Source organism: Mobula hypostoma, chromosome 12 (genome assembly GCF_963921235.1).
Source record: "Mobula hypostoma chromosome 12, sMobHyp1.1, whole genome shotgun sequence".
NCBI lineage: Eukaryota > Metazoa > Chordata > Chondrichthyes > Myliobatiformes > Myliobatidae > Mobula > Mobula hypostoma.
In genome coordinates, this window is record NC_086108.1 from 23,394,608 (window position 1) to 23,418,561 (window position 23,954).

Genomic DNA, 23,954 nt, shown 5'->3' on the forward strand with positions numbered 1-23,954 from the left:
TCCAAGTTACACACCATTCTGAATTAGAAACATACAGTACAACTGCTCCTTCATAGTCATTGGGTCTAAAATTCTGGAGCTTCCTCTCCAGCTGTGTTGTGAGTGTAGCTTCAGCAGAAGGAGTGCAGTGGCTTAAGAAGTGGTCTCACCTTCTCAGGGACAATGAGGGGTAGGTAATAAACGCTGGTCTTTCCTATGATGACCAGACCTTGAAATATGGACAAAAACAAAAATCTGACTGGCAAGGATCTGCAGTGCCACAGATTTCAATGGGCTTGATCAGGGGCAAATTTCCCTTTTAAAATCCTTTTGTATATTTTTATACTTCCAAATATTTACAATTTGTTGATTTTTTTTTTAGTTAACTTAAGAATATACTTTTTTCAATTTTAACTATGTTTAAATGTCTCTGAATTTAAGAAGCAGAGCTGTTTTGGTCGGATCTCTCCATTTGGCCAGTTCATTGGCTATATTTAAGAGGGAGTTAGATAAGGCCCTTGTGGCTAAAGGGATCGGGGCTATGGAGAGGAGACAGGTATAGGGTTCTGAGTTGGATGATCAGCTATGATCGTAATGAATGACGGTGCAGACTCGAAGGGCCGAAAGGCCTACTCCTGCACCTATTTTCTTTGTTTCTATGTTTAACGTGGGGTCTTGTCTCTGCTCAGCATAAATCCAGCATAAACTCATGGACCATTTCGGGAACTCAACAGTCTGATGTTTAATATTCTGTGTGTTACTTGCTCGCTTTTTGCTGTTTGTGCGATTTGTTCTTTTTTATGCTTTGGATATTTGATGTTTTCTTTAAATGGGTTCCATGGTGTCTCTTTTTTGCTGCCTGTGGGAGAACAAATCTCAAAGTTGTATACTGTATACCTACTTTGATAATAAATGTTCCTCAAAACTTTAAAAAAACTTAGAATTGCTGGACAGCTGCTTGAGGCTGCATCTGGTCCTATGGCAGACACAAAGATGTTTATGCAGCTATGGTGCCTGAACTTCTGAGTGTTACTGCAACACTTTATTTTGGTTTTTACATTATTTCTAGTTGTGTCATTATCATTTAAATGCTGTTTTTAGATGATTTTCGATTGGGTCATAGCACAATCTAAATCCTGTTGCTTGAATGGGATACACAACCAAGCTGCCACTGTCCAGGTGTTGATTATGTAGGATATGATAACACCATATCACTGTTTAAATGCACTTTACAGAAAGATCGAAGGGTTTGTTACTGCCTCTGAATGCTGCATAATATACAGGTAATGGCCACTTTATTTGGCCCAGGAGTGGGATGAGGAGTGGCCTTCTGCAGTTGTGGCCCACCCACTTGAAGGCTTAATGTGTTGTGAGTTCAGAGATGCCTTTCTGCACACCACTGATGTAACACATGTTTAGTTGAATTTCTATCACCTTCCTATCAGCTTGAACCAGTCTGGCCGTTCTCCTCTGACCGCTCTCATTAACAAAGCATTTTCACTCACTGAACTGCTGCTCACTGGATGCTTTTTGTTTTTGCGCTATTCTCTGTAAACTCTAGAGACTGTTGTGTGTGAAAATCCCAGGAGATCATCAGTTTCTGAGAAATTCAAATTACCATGCTTAGCACTAACAATCATTCCATAGTCAAAGTCACTTCGATCGCATTTCTTCCTCATTCTGATATTTGGTCTGAACAGCAGCTGAACCTCTTGACCATATCTGCATGCTTTTATGCATTGAATTGCTGCACATGATTGTCTAATTAGATATTTGCATTAATGAGCAAGTGTAGCTAATAAAGTGCCCACTGAATGTATATCAGCTGCTTCAAAAGGATCAAGGTTTAAGTATAATTATTCATATTTTATAAATATCATGATCTGCTTGGATAGCTGTCTATGAATTGATGCAATCCAATGATATCAGTGTTTAAAAGTCATGTATTGATAATAGTGTACATGGTGTCACTGAACAGAAGGTCTGCTTTATCTGACCAGTGTGCAGATTACCATGTGGGCAGGAAAATGTTTCATGCCTACGTTTGCATGTTTAAGTGGAATATATCGGTGATGTGGTACTGACATTATTGTTGTTATTATGAATGCCCTCGGTACAGTTCTGTGTAATTATGACTTCAATCTAAATTAAGCAGGTTAACATGGTATAGTGTTTAAATCATTCCTCAGTATTACAATTGTTTGCGATTAGTATTCATCTTTATTTCTGAGAATGATATTACTGTTGTTATGGTAGTTCATGGATGATATACAGTAGTATTGGTATGGGCTGCTGATAGACTACCATAAATGGTCTTTGGCCAAAACAAAGGTTTTGGTGAATTTCGCAAAAAATATTGTATATTATCAAGGAATGGGCATTTAATTGAATGGAAGTGCAAATGAAAAAGAAACATTCTTCTGATATTAGTGATACTATACAATGTAGCCAAAGGTAATTGGGAATAAGTGTCAGGAAAGCCACATTGCTATTATTTAAATATAATTCTTACAGTGACTTAGAATGAATTTGGACTGTCAATTTTGATTAAATACAGCCCTATTGTTTCAGGATTTAATTATGTATGTCTGATGCAGTGACATAGTATTAATGGTTAAATACTTGAGGCACTGCTGAAACCTCAAATCAACTTTTCCATTTGTTGCTGTTGAAACTGTTCTCAGCACTGTGAGGGACATCTCTTATGGCCACTCTCAGCTCCAGCACCACCTCCATCTCACCTCTCCTCCCCACCCCTCGCCCACCTGCCTCCCAATCTCCACCTAGCTACCATGAAAATGGAGTTTTTGTCAATCTGGCCAGGAGCGGCCACTCTACGAGATTGGGTGCTGGACCATCTAAAGTCTTCAGGTCAGGGGCAAGGAACTCCCGTAGAGGCGCAATGAACATATTCTCTGAATCTGGAACAGTGAGGGTTTTAATAAGTGGCTCAAGGAATACCATCTTTGCAGCTATCTTTATGAAGGGAGGCAAATGAGTGTGCGGAAATTATCAGACTTTTACTTTGCTTTCCACTGCAAGGAAAAGTTGGCTCCATACTTTCTGACTGTCTCCTTTCTGTTGTCAAGAGATGCCGTGGGAATGGTATAGATTTGGGTCATTTTACTAGACAAGCAATATGATGATAATTGTCTGGCAAATTCAAATAATGCATTTGTTAGTACTCTTTATTTCGGAGTGCTGTAATGCAGCGGTCCCCAACCACTGGGCCGCAAATCATGTGCTACCAGGGCATGGGGAAACGATATGAGTCAGCTGCACCATTCCTCATTCCCTGTCACGCACTGTTGAACTTGAATATAGGGTTGCCAACTGTCCCGTATTTGCCAGGACATCCCGTATATTGGGCTAAATTGATTTCTCCCACACAGGACCGCCTTTGTCCCGTAACTTCCCCGCTGAGGTAGAGCATTCCTATGAAACCTTTCGTGCCGAACTGGCATACAGCGAAAAAGCAATTACAATTAATTTACATGGGAAAATTTTTTGAGCGTTCCCAGACCCAAAAAATAACCTACCAAATCATTCCAAATAACACATAAAACCTAAAATAACACTAACATATAGTAAAAGCAGGAATGATATGATAAATACACAGCTTATATAAAGCAGAAATAATGTATGTAAAGTGTAGTTGGGAAGATTAAGTCAAAACCGATTTGTAGAAAAAAATCGGCACATACACGCATGCGCACACAGGTGCCTGCGCAAGGCTTCATGGTGATGGTAGTCTTTCTCATGGTAAACACTGTCCCATATTTGACTGCTACTTTTGTCCCTTATTTGGGAGTGAGAAAGTTGGCAACCCTAACTGTAAAAGACATGTTGAGATGAGTTTAACCCTACTTGAACACCCCCCCGCCCCGCCTCCCCCCACTGGGTCGGCCGGTCCACAAGAATATTGTCAATGTTAAACCGGTCCGCGGTGCAAAAAAGGTTGGGGACTCCTGCTGTAATGTGACAATCCGGATTCCATGACTGCAGTAGAATTTGTTCTCCAGACTTTGTATTTCAGGGTCTTAAACTTCCTCCCTTTAAAATAATTGACTCCGAATTTCTGTATTCAACTTCAGCAGGTTCAGAGATAGACTTACAATTTTAGTAGGTAATTCAAGAATAAAGTAAATCAATGGGCTTATGTCATATTTAAGGCACACATTTCAGGTAGCAAGCCAAGTCCAACATCATCCACATTTATTCAAGTCTTGTCAGTTTCAGTTTCCATCTTTGTATATCATTATTCTAACTGTGCTTATCCAGAGTCATATTATAAGAAGGGCCCCCATTCTGCAAAGTGTGACACCAGTACGTACCACGTCATTGTCACAATCAGAGTTTGAGTGTGCAGAGGTGCAATGTGAAGCTAACTTGCAGCAGCATCACTAGCACATAGCTTCAGAGAAGCAGAGTTAAAGAAAACCTTAAATATACATTTTACATCATTTTTGAAGGAAGAACACAACTAGAAGGAAAAAAATGTCCATTTTAGTACAAAAGTGTTGTTATACTGTACTGATAAGAGTTGTGCCCGTTGGTTCAAGAACTGAATGGCTGAAGGCAAGTAGCTGTTCTTGAACCTGGTGGTGTGTGACTTCAGACTTCTGTACCTCTTTATACCTCTGATCAGGGAACAACAAGAAAAATCTGGAACCTTCCATGTTGCTCCCTCCCCCGCCACTGTTATTGGATGATTAACCAGTAGAGATAGCCCAGGAAATTATGGACCAGTGAGTCTTACCTCAGTGGTTGGTAAATTGATGGAGAAGATCCTGAGAGGCAGGATTTTTGAACATTTGGAGAGGTATAATATGATGAGGAATAGTCAGCATGGCTTTGTCAGGGGCAGGTCGTGCCTTACGAGCCTGATTGAATTTTTAGAGGATGTGCCTAAACACATTGATGAAGGAAGAGCAGTAGATGTAGTGTATATGGATTTCAGCAAGGCATTTGATAAGGTACCCCATGCAAGGCTTATTGAGAAAGTAAGGAGGCATGGGATCCAAGGGACATTGCTTTGTGAATCCAGAACTGGCTTGCCCACAGAAGGCAAAGAGTGGTTGTAGACGGGTCATATTCTATATGGAGGTCGGTCACCTGTGGAGTGCTTAGTCCTAGTCATAGTCATAGTCATACTTTATTGATCCCAGGGGAAATTGGTTTTCGTTACAGTTGCTCCATAAATAATAACTAGTAATAGAACCATAAATAGTTAAATAGTGATATGTAAATTATGCCAGTAAATTATGAAATAAGTCCAGGACCAGCCTATTGGCTCAGGGTATCTGACCCTCCAAGGGAGGAGTTGTAAAGTTTGATGGCCACAGGCAGGAATGACTTCCTATGACGCTCTGTGTTGCATCTCGGTGGAATGAGTCTCTGGCTGAATGTACTCCTGTGCCCACCCAGTACATTATGTAGTGGATGGGAGGCATTGACCAATATGGCATGCAACTTGGGCAGCATTCTCTTTTCAGACACCACCGTGAGAGAGTCCAGTTCCATCCCCACAACATCACTGGCCTTACGAATGAGTTTGTTGATCCTGTTGGTGTCTGCTACCCTCAGCCTGCTGCCCCAGCACACAACAGCAAACATGATAGCATTGGCCACCACAGACTCGTAGAATATCCTCAGCATTGTCTGACAGATGTTAAAGGACCTCAGTCTCCTCAGGAAATAGAGATGGCTCTGTCCCTTCTTGTAGACAGCTTCAGTGTTCTTTGACCAGTCCAGTGTATTGTCAGGGATCTGTTCTGGGACCCTTATTCTTCGTGATATTTATAAATGACCTGGATGAGGAAGTGGAGGGATGGGTTAGTAAGTTTGCTGATGACACAAAGGTTGGAGGTCTTGTGGATAGTGTAGAGGGCTGTCAGAGGTTACAGCGGGACATTGGTAGGATGCAAAACTGGGCTGAGAAGTGGCAGATGGAGTTCAACCCAGATAAGTGTGAAGTGGTTCATTTTGGTAGGTCAAATATGATAGCAGAATATAGTATTAATGGTAAAACTGTTGGCAGTGTGGAGGATCAGAGGGATCTTGAGGTCCGAGTCCATAGGACGCTCAAAGCAGCTGCACAGGTTGACTCTAGTTAGGAAGGCATACGATGTGTTGTCCTTCATCAATCGTGGAATTGAACTTAGGAGCTGAGAGTTAATGTTGCAGCTATCTAGGACCCTGGTCAGACCCCACTTGGAGTACTGTGCTCAGTTCTGGTCGCCTCACTACAGGAAGGATGTGGAAGCCATAGAAAGGGTGCAGAGGAGATTTACAAGGATGTTTCCTGGATTGAGGAGCATGCCTTATGAGAATAGGTTGAGTGAACTCGGCCTTTTCTCCTTGGAGCAACAGAGGATGAGAGGTGATCTGGTAGAGGTATATAAGGCAATGAGAGGCATTGATTGTATGGATAGTCAGAGGCTTTTCCCCAGGGCTGAAATGGTTGCCACAAGAGGACACAGGTTTAAGGTGCTGGAGAGCAGGTACAGAGGAGGTGTCAGGGGTAGGTTTTTTTGCTCAGAGTGGTAAGTATGTGGAACTGGCTGCCGGCAACGGTGGTGGAGGCAGATACGATAGGATCTTTTAAGAGACTTTTGGATAGGTACATGAAGCTTAGAAAAATAGAGGGCTATGGGGAAGTCTAGTAATTTCTAGGGTATGGACATGTTCGGCACAACTTTGTGGGCCAAAGGGCCTGTATTGTGCTGTAGGTTTTCTATGTTTTTATGTTCCTATTCCTTTTGTATGCCACCTACTAGATGTGAACACACTCCATTTTGAAATGACAACAAGAAGCAGCTACTCTTTTGTGTAATTTAAAATAAATGTGTTTGGTGTTGCTTGAAGTCAATTTAAACATTTACCTCGCCCCGCTTTCTTAAATTGATTACAGATTGTGTGGTATTGGCTATTGTGATTGTATCCTGCCAACCCCCTTATGTATGGCAAAGAGGTAGTAAATTTGAACAGAAGGTTTACTGGAGTAGACTAATGCAACAGTTTTGGCCAGGGGGAGACAACTGATCTGTACATTCTACCTTATACACTTTGAAATTGCACTGGTTCTATGAAAGATACAACATCTTTCTTTCTGCTTGCGTGGCTCTGACATTTGAGTTTTTCTGATTGTGTCTGGCTATTTATCCAGTTGTATGCCAGTTGTAAGAGAAAAGATACAGTTGTTCTTCTAGCCCTTATACCCCAATAAAATTTGGAAGGGACCATTTTATCTTTGGCTTTATTTATATTGCCTTTCAAGGAAGGGTGCTTCCATTCCTTTTTGAACAAGGTCAAAGTGATTTTGATGGTGCGTGCAATTGTTTGGTAATGCACTTGGATTTTTTTTATAGTTTTGAAGCACTGTTGTTCCTTTGGACAACTTTCACTGGATCAGTCCTACCAAAGGCAATGTTGAAATCTTCAATGTTTTCTTTGTCAAAAACATTGAGTTGTCTGTAGATAATCACAAATGCTGGGCTCAGACTGGCTATATCCAATTTAAGAATGACATGAATGTTATAGTTGATTTTAATCAATACCACATATCTTAAATTTAAATTGTATGATAATTGGCTGTCTTGGTATAAGTAAATTAAAAGGAGTGCTTGGAAAAGCTTACAGTTAGATATCTTAGTAATTTTAGTTGTTTTTAAAAACTGTTTCTTACCTCATTGAAAAATTGTGCAAAATCTGTGCTTTTCATCGCTTGCTAATTTACAGCTGAATGTTAATTCTATACGTACTTATGTAACTACTACATCTGTAAAGAATGCTAAAACGCTGACTGTCTTTCAAGGATTTTCTGTTTTTATTGAAAGATTGCTGCTGTTTCATTCTGCATGGCAATGTGAGCTTTACTTATTTATTTGACTGTAGACATTTCTGCCAAGGCGCCTCAGAATGTAATGGCAAGTTACCATCTGGAACTGCTGCAGCACTTCATAAGAAGATATTCTGAAGTACTGCTGGCAAGGTTATTCCTGGATTTAGATCCAACAATGACATGGCAATGGTGATATATTTTCATTTCAGGATGGCAGGGAACCTGCATGTTGTGGTATTCCCATTTTACTGACGACCTTCTTCTTCTTCTTCTTTGTTTTTATGGCACAGAGTATAACTGGGGGAATTTTTCGCAATGGTGGGTTGACACCAATTACTGTACTGGCTTGATATGGAGTATGTTTGGAATGTTATCTGATCCTCTCTGTATCCAGTGTTCTCAGCCATTTCAAGATATCACCTGGAGTGAATTAGTTTGGTTTGCAGATTGGCTTCGGTGACGGTGGGGATCTTAAGAGGAAGATAAGGTGGTTGCAAATACTTCAGCCCCCTTTTGAACACTCACATGAGAATGCCCTCTATATCATTGACTCTGACAATGTACTTGGAGCCTTCTCGATGTGGGAAGATCACAAGCTGGATTTGATGAGTTGTATGATAGTTTAGTTTTATCCATTGCATTCTCATTTTGTTTGTTAGCATGTATGTAGTTCTGTTCTGCAGTTTAATAAGGTTGACACCGATATAACCATACTGTTCCCAGCATGCCTTTCTGTGCTTCATATTGACCTTGATTAATTTCCTGGCTTGATAGTTACAGTAGAGTGAGTGGAGTGTCAGACAATGTCATTGTGTATATTTCTGTTGCTGCAGATGGTCCACAGCACTTGAATGGATGCTTGGTTTGAGTTGTTGTGAGCATGTTATATGGTGTCACATGATGGAGAGTGTCTTTGTTGTGAACATGGGGTATTGTCTTCACAAGAACTGCGTCATTTTCTCACCGCTATTATGAATGAATACACCTGCCACAAATAGAGTAGGGGAGTCTCGTTTCTGCAATACCTGTATACCGAGCTGTGTCCACAACTGTTCACGGTTACTTGCTGTCACGGGCAGAGCAGAAGCTGCAATGCATCTGAGTAGGATGGTTTTTGTGGTGAGGGTCAGTGGGGACATTCACATTTCTTCAGCCTCCTGAGGAAGTAGAGTTTCTGGTAAGCTTTCACCAGCTAATTAGCTGCTGGTAAGCTGGTGAGGAATCCAACAATGTCTCAGTTTTAAATGTCTTAATCTAACTTTTAGCCTTCTCAAAAGCTTTGAAAGTTTCTCACTCTCTAAACTTCTGCAAGTACAGTACAGTGATCTCCATGTTCTCGCAGTTTTGTGTAGAAAGTACCCACTTCCCTCATGTATATTTTGATTTCTGCTGCTTTGGATCTTGGCATTTGAATTTCTGCTTTTAACCTCTCTAGCTCTCTCTCCTCATTTCAAAAGCCTCTCTAATCCTACTCAACCAAATTTTCTTCTTAAACTGCTCCTGGTCACATTTCGCATTCTTACTCTTAACAGACACTGCTACTTATCAAAACCCATAACATATTTGAACACTTCAACCAAAACTTCTTATTGTACTCTGCTTAAGGGTGAATAATCCCAGATTCTTCTGTCTCAGTACCTGAATGAAGCCAAGAATAGTCTGCAAGTACACTAACAGCCAGCTTCTGAATACAAATAGCTCTGCCCTCAGTTATGATCTCACTTTTGTCCGCCTTCGCCTGCACCCGCCACGATGGCAGCCTCCTCTTCCATCGCCTTGTCTCCAAGCCCAATTCTTTGGCAAGGATTCCACACCCTGTGCTGATGACCCCTTCTCCTGACTTCAACCTTCCTCCTCTTCTTGGACACTCTGCTCTGGATCTTTTCATCTCGAATTGCCATCTCAACTTCAGTATTCCTCTCTCCTCCTCCAATTTTATCACCTCAGAATGCACTGTCCTCTACTCTCTCCGCACCAATCAGAACCTTGCAGACAAAGTGTGTGCTGTTATCGTGTGGCCCACTGATATCTACCTTGCTAACACCAGGCAGCAATTCCCAGACACCTCCTCATACCTACCTCTTTCTGGTCCGTCAGAAAACTGTCTCTGACATCATTACTGACCTCATCCAGTTTAGAGATCCTCCCATCCACTGCCACCAAACTCATAGTTGCCTTACCCAGACTACTCGCTTCTGCCTCCTGGCCAAGATCCACAAGCCAGACTTTCCAGAGTTTTGGGACCCATATCTCAGAAAGGATGTGCTGTCATTGGAGAGAGTCCATAGGAGGCTCACGAGGATAATTCTGGGCCTTAAGGGGTTAACATATGAGGAGCGTTTGGGCCTGTACACACTGGAGTCTAGAAGGATGTGTGGGAATCTCATTGAAACCTACCGAATGCTGAACAAACTAGATAGGGTGGATGTGGAGAGGATGTTTCCTGTGGTGGGGGTATCCAGAACTACAGGGTCAAAATTGAGGGCTGACTTTTAAGAATAGAGTTAAGGAGGAATTTTTTTAGCCAGAGAGTAGTGAATCTCTGGAATGCTGTGCCACAGACTGCAGTGGAGGCCAAGTCTGTGAGCATATTTAAAGCGGAAGCTGATAGTTTCCTGATTGGTCAGGGCATGTGGTGAGAAGGCAGGTGTTAGGAGTTGAGTGGTTTCCGGGATCAGCCATGGTGGAATGGCAGAGCAGACTCGATGGGCTGTATGGCCTAATTCTGCTCTTATGACCTTATGATCTTATGGTGAAGAAGAGGCCATCAGGGCCAAAGAATTGAAAGTTATTGAGGAGATCGAGAGCATGAAAAGTGTCACGGATGTAAATAGGAAGGGTCTGACCAAGGGGATAGAATGGAATTGAGATACGAGGACATGAGTTCAGTGGGGGAGGAGCAGACCGAAACAATAGGCCTGTCCCTGTTTGGATAATAGTCCACACTGTTGTTCCTTTTACCGAAATACATTATCATACCTTTTCCAACTATATTCCATCTGCCACTTTTTTGTCCATTCTTCCAGTTTGGCTGTCCTGCAACAATTGCATTGCTTCCTCAGCACAACCTACTCTTCCCCCTGTCTTTGTATCATACACTATGGATGTTCAGTCCCTATACACTTCTATCCCCACCAAAGCCTTAAAGCTCTCCGCCTTTTTCTTGACAAAAGAATCAACCAATTCCTCTCCGCCACAACCCACCTCCGTCTGTCAGAAATGGTCCTCACCCTGAACAAGTTTTCCTTCGGCTCCACCCACTGGCTCCAAACTCGAAGGATAGCCATGGGCAGCGTATGGGGCCCAGCTATGGCTGCCTCTTTGTTGCCTATGTAGAACAGTCCATGTTTCAAGCCTTTCCCAATAATACTCCCCAGTTCTTCCTCCGCTACATTGATGACTGCACTAGCGCTGCTTTATGCACCCATGCTGAGCTGGTCAATTTAATCAACTTTGCCTCTAACTTCCACCTTGCCTTTAAATTCACTTGGTTCATCTCTGACTCCTCCCTCCTCTTTCTCGATCTCTCTGTCTTCATCTCTAGAGATAAGCTGTCAACTGACATCTTTTACAAACCTACTGGTTCCCATAGTTATCTCGGCTATACTTCTTCCCACCCTATCCCCTGTAAGAATGCTACTCCCTTTTCTCAGTTTCTTCACCTCCACCATATCTGTTCCCAGGATGTGCCTTTCTGCTCCAGGACATCAGATATGTCCTCCTCCTTTAAAGAACGAGGTTCCCTCCCTCCACAGGTGATGCTGCTCTCACCCGCCTCTCCTCCATTTCCCAAACATCCACGCTCACCCCATTTCCCGCCACCTTAACAGTGATAATAATCCCTCTTTTCCTTACCTACCACCCCATCAGCCTCTATATCCAACATATTATCTTCTGCAATTTCTGCCATCTGCAAAGGGATCTTGCCACAAAACATACCTTTATCTTCCCCCCCGCCAGCTTTCCCACTAATTGCACTCTCCACAATTCCCTTATTCATTTGTCCTTCCCTAATAATCTCCCTCCCAGCACTTATCCCTGCAAACAGCCTAAGTGCTACATCTGCCCACATACCTCCTCCCTCACCTCTGTTCAATTGGGGAACCGCTTCATCAAGCCCCTCCGCTCCATGCGCCATGTGCAGGACTTCCGTTGGTGAAACATGTGCCAAGATTAGGCCTCGCTCAGGATGAAGGAGCATCACCTTGTATTCCATCTGGGTAGCCTCCAACCTGATTGCATGAATATCAATTTTTCCTTCTGGTAAACAAATTTTCTGCCACCCCTTCCTCTATTCCCCACTCAGACCTTTTACCTCTTCTCACCTGTTTATTACTTCCTCCTGCTCCCCTGGTTCTCTCCTCCTTCCTTTTCTCCTATGGCCCAGTGTCCTCTCTATAAGATTCCATCTTCTCCAACCCTTGACCTTTCCCAACCATCTGGCTTCACCTATCACATTCCAGCTAGCCTACTTCCCCTCACGCCCCCTTTTTAGTTTGGCATTTTCCCCTTCTTTCTCAGTCCTGAAGAAAGGTCTCGGCCTGAAAAGTTGACTCTGTATTCATTTCCATAGATGTTGCCTAACAGTGATGGTGTGAGTTTAGGAACTCTTATATTGTGTGCTTGTGATGCCATTTGTGCTTGCTATCTTGTGTGTGCTTTGTGCTGTGTATGACTGTTGGCACTGTGCTTTTCACCTTGACCCTGGAGTAACACTGTTTCATTTGGCTGTATTCATGAGTATTAATGATTGAATGCCAATTAAACTTGAATTGAATTAACCTGCTGAGTTCCTCCAACATTTTGTGTGTGTTGCTTTGGATCTCCTGCATCTGCAGACTTTCTCGTGTTTATAGTGAAAGAAGGGTTAATTAATTTTTGTTGCCTTTAGTGCAGTCTTGGTTAACTGCTCATCGTTTAGACAGTGCAAATATGTTGTAATTAGATCAGTCCATGCATGAATAGACCTCACCTTCCTCTCTCTTAATCTGTCAGGCTGCAAAAAGATGTGGTTAAAAGTGGAACAGTGGAAAGTCCTTCCACTTTCAGGCATGAAGATTGTTTATGTAATGTGCGGCACATTTGATTAGTAATAATTTATGCTGTCATTTCGCTTGTTATTAGGACTACTTTGGATTTGTATGAATGTTCCATTGCAAATTTATGCGCACTTTAACTGGCAGCAGAATGACTGCAAAAGTTTAAGTTTAAAAATCAGTTCCAGCTCCCTGAAGGTTCACTTGGCAGGTGGACTGGCTGGTGTGCAACTGTGTCATGCTGACCAGCAAAGACCCAAGTTCAACTCCTGGCGGTTCCTGACATGAATGACGGTGCTATGGGGAAATAAATAAAATACACTTGTTTGGAAATTTGTATATCCCTAATGTCTTTCAGCCAACAAACTACTTTGGAAATGTAACCGCTATTATAATACAGGGAAGCATCACAAATATTTCGTTCATCTCAGGATGCCAGGTGTAGCAAAGAAATTGGATGTAATACTGGGAGAAAGTTCCTGCTTATTGAATAATTCTGTGGCTTCTTTTTCATCATATGGGTGGTGAAATGGGACCTGGGTTTAATACTTCATTGGAAAGGCATTATCAAAGTACAGAGGGTTTTATGTGGTACATTCATATTATGTGGAAGTTGTAGACAATGGCAGTATTTAATGGTTATTGCTAATTGCTCCTGAAGTGAGGAGCCAGTGGTGTGTCATCACCTATTTTTTATGTCAAGCATAACCTATGACTTTCTGATTTCCGAGCAAGGATCGCACCATTGAGCTAAGCCAAACAAAGAATTCAATTGGGTTAACCCTCCTGATAACGAAAAGAGAAAATAATCATCTGAGATTTCTGATACTCACCACTGTTTCTGGAGCTGGCGCCTAGATGGAAATTGGCCTCGGATATCCAAGATCAGTCTATTTGTAAGGCCTCGGCTTAACAGTTGCATATGATGTTACCTCAAGAGCAATCCACCCCTGAGCAAAGCACTGGATAGGATCCACTGTTTCTGGCATTTCATATCATAGCAGAGCAGAAAATTGGAGGGAGTTGTTTTAAAATAAAGTCCATTCCTGCAATTTTTATGCACTTAAGTTGTGAATTCTATTAATCAATTCTCACTTGCAATGGGGGTTGGGGGGTCTATATAAACACAAGCAATCCTAGAGGGAAACATCAACAACTGTGCACTGAGGATGTCACCTCAACTGGTGATGCAAGCTAATTGCCAAGCTCAGTGAACACCACAACATCAAACTGTGAAAGACGTTTGGAGTTTTTGGATCAGATTAGAGGAGTAGACACTCATTTCATTGTACAGACATAATTGAGCATCACCTTATGTGATGTCTGTTCCATTTTCGACTAATGTTGTTAAAGACTCAACTTCAAGAACGGTCCTGTGCAATGTATTCAGTTTTTCTCCTCGCAGAGTATCTTACTTGCATTAGTTATGGTTATATTAGATTAGATGTCAAATTGAGTTCTGCAGATTTTCACACTTGTTTTTGCCATCCAGCTGTGTGGAGGTACAGGAGTGAGAAGGACAAGTTTTGCATATACTTTCCATTGTCTGGATGGAGAAAAGCAGTGGCTTTTTATGTTCTTTTGTCCATGTCATTACTGTCATTCATTAGTTTTTCAAAAGTTAGAAATATTTTAACCTCTTTCCCACTGTCAATGATTAGAGACACTTTAGAGATATTTCTGTCGACCTGATTCCACATTTAGGCCAACCTCCAACAGCACATACGCCATGCTGCACTGTCTCTGGCGTGTATTCACCTGGACTGCAACAGCATGCAAGCCCGTAGCTTGAGGCCTAGTCCTTGCCACAGTTGATGCTTCGCAGCTGTCTCATCACTTGTCTCGCCACCAAACAAGGGAAACAGGCCTGTAGAAGCTTATATTATCCATGTCCAATAGGGTCTTGCGATTACAAGGGAAATGTCTGAGATAGTCACCCATAGTTACGCTGCACATCACCTTCATGCACCAACTCCAATGCCTTCGAGTAGCAGGCAGCAACATGGTCTGCTCCCAGGTCAGCCTCTCCAAATCCAATCGGGTCCTCGGTCATGCCGGCCGGCTCCTTCACTGACAAGCTGGCCTGCTCCTTCAACACCTCAGCTGGCTCCTTTGACACCCTAGCCAGCATTGCTGACATCCAGTGCAGCTGCTCTGATCAATAAACAGCTTAGTGATGTAGATCTTCAGTACCTGAAGTTCGTGGAGTCCAGAATTGTCTTTCAATTGTAATGAAACACATTTAACAAAGAAAAAGCTCCTTTGCACCCCCAGCGGCTGCTGCGTCTGAATACGCTGTCATCCTTCTGGAAATTTAAAACTCATCTGAAAGCAAACACGTGAATAAAGAACATAGGAGAATCAGAAAATAAGGTGGGCTGGGAAATGGAAGTGTGAACAGAGAATTTGGGTTCTACTTTATTGCATACCCCAAAAATAATTCAACACTGCGACAGATAACGGATCTTGTGGGAGGAAACACTTAATTATCAATAAGTTAGTAATGGATAGCTTGAAATATATACTTAATTTTGTATAATTTTTTTTGAAAAAAACTTTCTTTTATTCAGGATGAAGAAGATAAAAATAGTACTGTTTATTTCTTCCAGTCAGGTGTCTTTTCCTCTAATATATTTATCTCGTTTAATTTTAGGTACTTATGAATTGAGTTGCAAGAGGAATCCATTAATCATAAATGTGACTTCCAACACAGACCTCACCTTCTATAAGACAGCATCAGTTCTGCTGAATATGTCCTCACCACTTGTGGCTATTTCTGGGGTGGCCCTGCGTACCTACAATCATTTCAATTTTGCTATTACATCCAATTGTCGAGAACGAGAAGGATGCAAGGACCACAAACAAAGGTATGAGGTTTATACATTAAGGTGTGAGGCTTAAGTTCTTATTTAATGCAAGACAGGACGATGACTTGGTGGACAACATAATACTTGAGTTACCTTATGACAGCATCAGAAATTTCTGGGTCAACTGAAGCAGTGGTTGGATGCAAGATAAATCATTTTCTGTGGCCCATTTGCAGTAAGGTTCTCTCTAGATATTTAATAATATTTTTATTTTAACAGTAGTCAACAAGTAGTATTTTTCTGCAGTATTAGCACTTTCTATGAACTGGATTGAGTCTGTTCATTTGTTAGCTGTATTTTAGATAGAAGAGACATTACACAAATCAGGTTGGATGGCCATTATCCACAGAACAAAGGGCAATGCCTAATGCATAATATCATCCAGAATTGCAAACTCACTAGTTTTGAAGAGATGACATAAAGCTTATTGCTACCTTCTTTTCTTCAGGTGGTATCTTCAAGCAATGCAGTCTATCAGAAATAATTTGCTTTTGAATCTGGTAATATAGAACCCAATACATAGTTGGACTTGGTGTAGCAGCAACACATTGTATGCATTCAACCATATGATTTCAAATGCCTGCACAATGCTTATTTACTTTGCTTCCACTAACCTTTCACTCCAATAAATCAACTTTCCTTTTGTCTCTAAAACATTGTCCTCATTTATTAAGTGAACCCAATGAAACAATTCACCCTGTTATTTCTCAGCTTGTATTTTAAATCAATGAATAAACTGCTGGAGGACCACAGTAGTCAAGCAGCATCTCCTAAACATTGACTAGTCCTTTCCTCCTACAAACACTGCTGAGTCACTGAGTTCGTGCAGCAGATTATTTGTTGCTCTAGATTCCGGCCTCCTGTGTCTCTGTTGTGTTTTAGATCAACTTGTTACACCCGTTCTCTTCTTTATAGCTGTGCTTCATGTTCTTGTGATCAAGACTGGTGTGAAACTTTATCAGTACCTCATGCAACTGTGAACTGCGCTGTGGATGGCAGTGAGCAAATGGAATGTCACGTGACCTGTGCGAGAGGATTATCATTGAAGTCTGTGTGTGGCAAATACCTTAGCCCTCTACAGGTAAGACCATAAGATATAGTAGCCAAATTGATTAATTCATCCCATTCCCTTTCACTACTTTGATGTAGTACAAGGGAAAATCAGTAACAGAGTGCAGAATATAGTAGTTTAGTTACAGAAAAAGGGCAGAGAACGTAGGCAATAAGGTGTAAGGGACATGACAAGGTGAATTGTGAGGTCAAGATTTCATCTTTAATGTACAAGAAGTTTGTTCAAGAGTCTTCTGTCCCATTCAAGAACATGGTAGAAGCAGTTCTTGAGTTCTTTGTATTTTCTGCTGATGGAAAAGGGTTAAAATGAGAATGTCTGTGGTGGGAGGTTTGTTGATTACGTTGGCTGCTTTTTCTGAGGCAGGGTAGCCTGAAGCAACGGCTAAGTCCATAGATGGGAGGTCCTTTTTTGTGATCAATTGAGCTGTGTCCAAACTGTCTTCAATTTCTCATGATCCTGGAAGTTAAGATGCATTCAGATAGGATGCTTTTCATGGTGCATCTATAAAAATTGGTGAAGTTTAATGGGGGCATTCCAAACTTCCTTAGCCTTCTGAGGGCATTGCATTGACTTGGTTGGACCTGTACAGGCTATTTGACCAGGGAGGGACTGTGCTTGATATTATCTTAGGGAATGAGGATAGGTAACAGATTTTATTGTTTATGTAGGAGCCCTTTGGAAATGGTAATGATAGCTCAGTAAATTATGGAAAAAGATAAGATAGGGCCCTAAGCACTGGCGGTATAGGGGTGGATGAAGCGGATGATGTCGTGGAAACTGATTTTGATAACGAAGATCATGACCTGGGAAAGAGAGATTGTGAACAGCTGCTAGTGGTAAAGCAACAGCTAATGTGGGAGCCATTTAAAAGCAAGATAAAAGCTGTGTTCAAGATTAGTATGTCCCTATCCGTAAAAGAGGCAAAGATGGTAAATTTAGGTAACCTTGGTGATGAAGGATATTGAAGGTTTGAACAGGGAAAGGGGGAAGTATGTCCAAAGAGAATCCTGAAATCTTTTATGAGCATATTATATGCACGAGGGAAGCTAAATAGGGAAAAGATACAAGAGAGGGAATCTATGATGGACCCAGGGTATATAAGCAAGATCTGATTTGAATACTTCTCATCAGTATTCACAAGGGGGAGGTACATGGAGGCTGAAGAATTAAAGGAGCAATACACTGCAATTCTGGGCCATAGCTCTATCAGGATGGAAATATGGAGTGCTGGAAATATTGGAGCACATTAGGGTGATTCGTTCCCTAAGTGAAGGAAGCAAGCAAGGAGATTGCTAGGGATCATACGGAGATTTCTGCAGTTTTGTTAACCATGGCTGATGTAACAGAAGACCAGAAGAATGCTAATGTTGTTCAGAAGTAAGCAGTAGGGATAGGCCAACAAACTACAGGCTGGTATGACTTACATCAGTGATGGGGAAGTTGTTGAAGAAGGTTCTGAGGGACATGATTTATATTCACTTGGAAGGGCAGAGACTGATAAGAGGAATAAACTGAATTTTGTGCAGAGGAGATCATGTCTCACAAATCTGCATGAGTTTTTAAGCAGGTAACTAAGAAGATGGATGAAGATAGACATGGCTTACATGAACTTTAAGTGTTTTGACAAAATCTGGTATTGTAGGCTTTTGCAGAACATGAAGACACAAGGTATCTGAGGCGTGCTGGTGAACTGGATCTATAATGAGTTACTTGGTAGGAGGAATGGGGTAGGGATTCTACTGACTGAAGTCTTCGTCACGTGATGTGCAATGTGATCAATGCACAGATCTTTGTACTACAGAGCAATGACTTGGAGTAGAGCTTAAGGCAGTGGGATGAAGTTTGGAGAAGATGCAAATACGGGTGGACTTGTGGATAGTGAAGAAATTTCAGGGGAACAGTCGGGCATAGATCAGATGAAAATTTGGGTGGAGTGGCGGTGGATGGGGTATCATCTAGCCAAGTGCAAGCTAATGCTCATGGAAGCATTATTAAAGTAAATGGCAGAGACTGTAGGAGCATTGATGTATAGAGAGACATTGGGATGCAAGTCCAAAGCTCTCTAACAGTGATGCCATAGGAAGAAAAGGAAGTGAAAAGGCATTTGCTATGCCTACCTTCATAGTCCAAGGCACTGAATATAAGATATGGGATATTGTGCCATAGTTATATATTTTTTTAAATTCAGAGATGAAGCATGGACAGGCCCTGCCAGTGCAATGAGATGTGATGCCCAGCAACCCACCTATTTAACGCTAGACTAATCACAAAACAATTTGCAATGACCAATTAACCTACTAACAGTACCCATAAACTCTTCTCAGGCTTCCAGCTGGGTCCAGGGATCAATTTTAACCAGTGTTTCGATGACATACTCCGCCATCTTTGCATCAAGGATGATGCCCAGGCATGTCTAGTCCAGTGGTATATATACTTATCTCCCGTTGTCCATCTCTCCTGATTAGTTAGTCCTCAACCAATCAGGTTTCCGCTGTCCCACCTTGTTTAAAATTATATTCCAATTCTTACTTAGAGTGAGACCCTCATTTTTGTTGAAATTCTTTCTGAAGTTTGGTGACCAGAACTGTACACAATATAAGTCGGATCAGGGAGCATTGGAGGCGTATCCGTTTGGGTTATCCAGGGAAATAAGTGGAAGCAGAACGTTGCAGGATTGACTTTAACAGCACACAACTACTGTGCCACATCAACGCTTTTGGGACCGCCTGGTGAAGGCAGCCATTGAAATAAGACTGTAGAGGATAATAATTTCAACAGAAACAAAGGTCTCACTCCAAGTAAGAAATGGAATACAGTTTTTATCAAGGTGGGACAACATAAAGCTGATTGGTTGAGGACTAACCAATCAGGAAGGATGGATGGCAGGGGTTGAGTATGTATACCACCAGGGTAGTCGTGCCTAGGCATCATCCCTAATGAAGGTGGTGTATTTGTCATCGAAACGTTGGTTAAAATGGACACTTGGACCCGGCTGGAAGCCTGAGAAGAGCTTATGCATCATATATGCCTGGGAAGAATGAGTTCCTTTTTTTTCTACTAATGGTATGTCTCTAAACCCTGGAAGGAAACGGGACCCCCCAGGGAAATACACACAGTCATGGGGAGAACACACAAATTCCCCACAGACAGTGCCAGAATTGAACTCCAAGCTCCAACACCTCATGTTGTAATAGCATTGCGCCAATCTCCACACTACATTAGTAGTACGTATTAGTTAGAATTCTAGCGAGTTATGTACAGTTCCGGTCACCAAACTACAGAAAGGATTCAGTAGCATAGAGAGCAGACAGAAGAAATTCACCAGGATGTTGACTAGAATGAAGAGCTGTAGTTATGTCGAGAGATTGGATAGACTGGGTTTAGTCTCACTGGAAGTTAGGAGGCTGAGGAGTGACTTATGGAGGTTTGTAAAATTGTGATGAACATAAAAATCAGAATCTTTTCCCCAGTACGAGGGTCTAGAATTAGAGGACACTGGGGTTAGGTGAATGACACAGAGGTGACTATTTGGAGGTGGTGGAGGTAGATACAATATCAATGATTAAAAGCATTGAGACAGCTAGTTGGACAGGAAGGGTGCAGAGCGATATCGGGTTAATACGGGCAAATGGGATTAATGTAATGTAATGGGAATAAACGATGGAATGAACGAGTTGGGCCAAAACCGCCAATTTCTGTGCTGTAGGTTTCTATATTTCTATGACTGTGAGGTCCAACAGTAGCTATGGTCAATAGTTTTATTAAAATTTATATTTTGGAGGAACAGAAACAATAATTGGATGTCAAGATTATTTTAAAAATGTCTCAATGTTTATGGTTCTATTCTGAACTGTTTCATAGGTGCATAAGTATGCCCCCTCAGGTTTGTGGACTTGTTCAGCATTACTTGTTTCAGTCACGTTGATTTTTTTCTGAGCACAATGGACCACAGGGCACAGTTTAATTTTGTGGATCAAGTCTAGTGATTAAAGAAAGAATGTGGCAGTTCTGAACATTAGGGCCACAGAGATTTGGAGATAATGCAAGATAATAGTGTTAAGGTAGATCAGCTATGATCTTGATGAATTGTGGAACAGGCTGACCTGCTCCTGCTCCTAGATTAGCTGACCTTTAGTGACTTGTGTACAAGCATGGCGTGCCATGTTGAGTGAACTCTGCCTTTTCTCCTTGGACCGACGGAGGATGAGAGGTGACCTGATAGAGGTGTACGAGATAATGAGAGGCATTAATTGTGTGGATAGTCAGAGGCTTTTTCCCAGGGCTGAAATGGCTAGCACGAGAGGGCATAGTTTTAAGGTGCTTGAAAGTAGGTACAGCGGAGATGTCAGGGGTAAGTTTTTTACACAGAGGGTGGTGAGTGAGCGGAATGGGCTGCTGGCAACAGTGGCGGAGGTGGAAACAATAGGGTCTTATAAGAGACTCCTGGATGGATACATGGAGCTTAGAAAAATAGAGGGTTATGGGTAAGCCTAGGTAGTTCTAAGGTAGGGACATGTTTGGCACAGCTTTGTGGGCCGAAGGGCCCGTATTATGCTGTAGGTTTTCTTTGTTTGTATGTTTATATGTCGCTTTGTACATCAACACATGGCACATCCCTTTTCATGCTTTGTGCAACCAAGTGGATGACCTTGTATCCTCTGCATCCACCATCAACCACTTCTTTACCTGTTCACCCAGCTTGTTATATGACCTTAAAACTTCTTTACATCCTCCCCCATGTTCACAATCCCTCGTATAGGATCATGACCAGACTTGGAAAAAGGACTGCTCAATGTGGAAATATATTTTGATTAGTTTATTCATTGCAGACCATTGTCTTTTGGTGGACTATCAGTACAGATTCTGTTGAAGAGGTTTCACAGGATGCAGAGCCTGCTGGTTTACAAACAGCAAAGTACTTAAATGCTTGCTTTGATCTATCTTGAAGATTAAACAATGATGATAGGTTCGGAATTTGGCAATTGTAATTTAACCCCCAATATTTAGTTCCTACATTCACACTGCGGCAGGCTCCATTTGATTACCCTAGGTGCCACAAATACATATAGTTGAGCTTAATATGAGATAGTTGTCTTGCTTCTTTCAACATATAGAGGAGACAGATTACAGCTTTTCACTCTCCCCATCATCTCTTGAGACATTGCTTACAACGAAGCTGTGATGCAGCTATATGGTTACAATAAATAATCATAAATAAGTACATCTTTCCAAAAATGTATTTATTTATTGCATGTGTTTAGGATGTCACTGATATTTACTACTCATCCCTAACTTACTTTAAGAAGGTGATTTGAGCTGCTTTTGAAAACCACTTCAGTCCTTGTGAAATTCCTTCCACAGTAGTTCGATGACAGTTCAAGAATTTCGATCCATTGAGAAGCGTATATTTCTGAGTCAGAATGGTTTGGGACTTGCAGATGATAGGGTTTCCACATGCTTGCTCGTTCTAGCTGGTTTGGGCTTAAATCAGCATGGACGTTTTCTTGCAACACACATCAAAGTTGCTGGTGAACGCAGCAGGCCAGGCAGCATCTATAGGAAGAGGTGCAGTTGACGTTTCAGGCCGAGACGTTTTCTTGTTTCTTACACTCTCACAAACGGAATTGTGCTTCAGAATTCTGTGGTTAAAACTGATATTATTTCATATGTAATTGTTGTGTAATAACCTTTCAAGTGAGAATCATTATACATTTTGCCAACACATTGCCAATCACTTTCTAAAATACAATGATGCATTGAAGGAACGTGCAGCCAACTTGACTTTGGTTAACCAGTGTTAAGATTGTTGTGATGCCTTTGCCTAAACAATGGCCTTCAAAACAACAGCAATACCTAATAAATCATTAGCTGTTGTTGACTTTAGTGACTGTTAAATTTGATATTGATCAGTATGACTAGAATGAGGAAAAATGCAAGTGACTGGGGTTACATCTAGCTTTTTGGCAAAATGTTCTTTTATTGCCCTGTAACTTCTCAGATTGTTTTCAGGAATTAACAGAAATGATTTACTTATGAACCAAGATCTGTCAGAAACTGGTTCATTTCCTGATAATTTTTGTCCCATGCAAGGGTCATTTATTAAAAGACTTTTTTTTTTGAGTGCCATACTCTGCCAGAGCTTCGGTGACCACTTTTCAAGTGGTTGTTTTGGAGGAAAGATTCTGTGAGTGGTCCCCCACTTCCTTCTCACAGCGCAGTTTTTTTTTATGAGGCCGGGTTGCGAGCTTGACACTCAACCCGGCACGGATGGAAAGCGTGCCCGGGAGTGGCCCAACTGGGTTTGAACTCGGGAACCTTCGCTCCGGAGTCCGGCGCTGATGTCACTGCGCCACCAGCTGGCCATTAAAAGACTACTTATGTGTAAAATATAACTAAAATATGGAATCATTACATGACATACTACAGGCAAAGTGGAATAGGTATGCAGTAAGGCCAAGAGAGGTCAAGAACAACACAGTAGATCAAATTATTCTTGTGCATTTATCATGCCGAGTTCAAGGGCATTATAGAACATATAACAGCACAACACAGTACAGGCCCTTTGGCTCACAATGTTATGCCCACCTACATAAACTTATTCCATGGTCAATCTAACTCTTCCTTCTGACACCATCCATAAATCTTCATTTTCTTTTTACATCCATGTGCCTATATAAGAGCCTCCAAAATGATCCTATTGTATCCATATTTACCACCACACTTGGTAGTGCATTTCAGGCACACACAGTCTCTGTGGGAAACACCTACTGCCAACAATTCCCCAACCGTTTCCTCCACTCACCTTAAACAGATGTCCTGTGGTATTGATCATTCTCACCCTGGGGAAAAAGGCGCAGGCTTGTCTACTCTATCTATGCCTCTGTTCGTCTTATACGCTATCAAGTTGCTTCTCAGCTTCCTTTCCTCTAAGGAGAAAAGCCCTAGCTCGCTCAATCTTTCCTCATAAAACACATTACCTAATCTAGGCAGCATTGTCTCTAAATCTTCCATATCCTTCCTATAATAAAGCAACATGTTAATGCTTAACGTGTAGTCTGACCAGAGTTTTACAGAGCTGCAACATAACCTCGCAGCTTTCCTATTCAGTCCCTTGAGCAATGAATGTCAACACACCATATGTCGACCTTCTTAACCAC

At 41.7% G+C, this 23,954-nt stretch overlaps 1 protein-coding gene across 1 annotated transcript in view; it reads left to right on the plus strand.

Moving 5' to 3' along the window:
• The window catches only part of LOC134354662 (pappalysin-2-like), a 407,928-nt gene that overhangs the window by 250,692 nt on the left and 133,282 nt on the right, over positions 1–23,954 (plus strand). The window contains exons 13-14 of the mRNA XM_063063752.1: positions 15,512–15,725; positions 16,641–16,806. Coding sequence (XP_062919822.1) covers positions 15,512–15,725; positions 16,641–16,806 — 380 coding nt within the window. The remainder of the gene's footprint in view (positions 1–15,511; positions 15,726–16,640; positions 16,807–23,954) is intronic.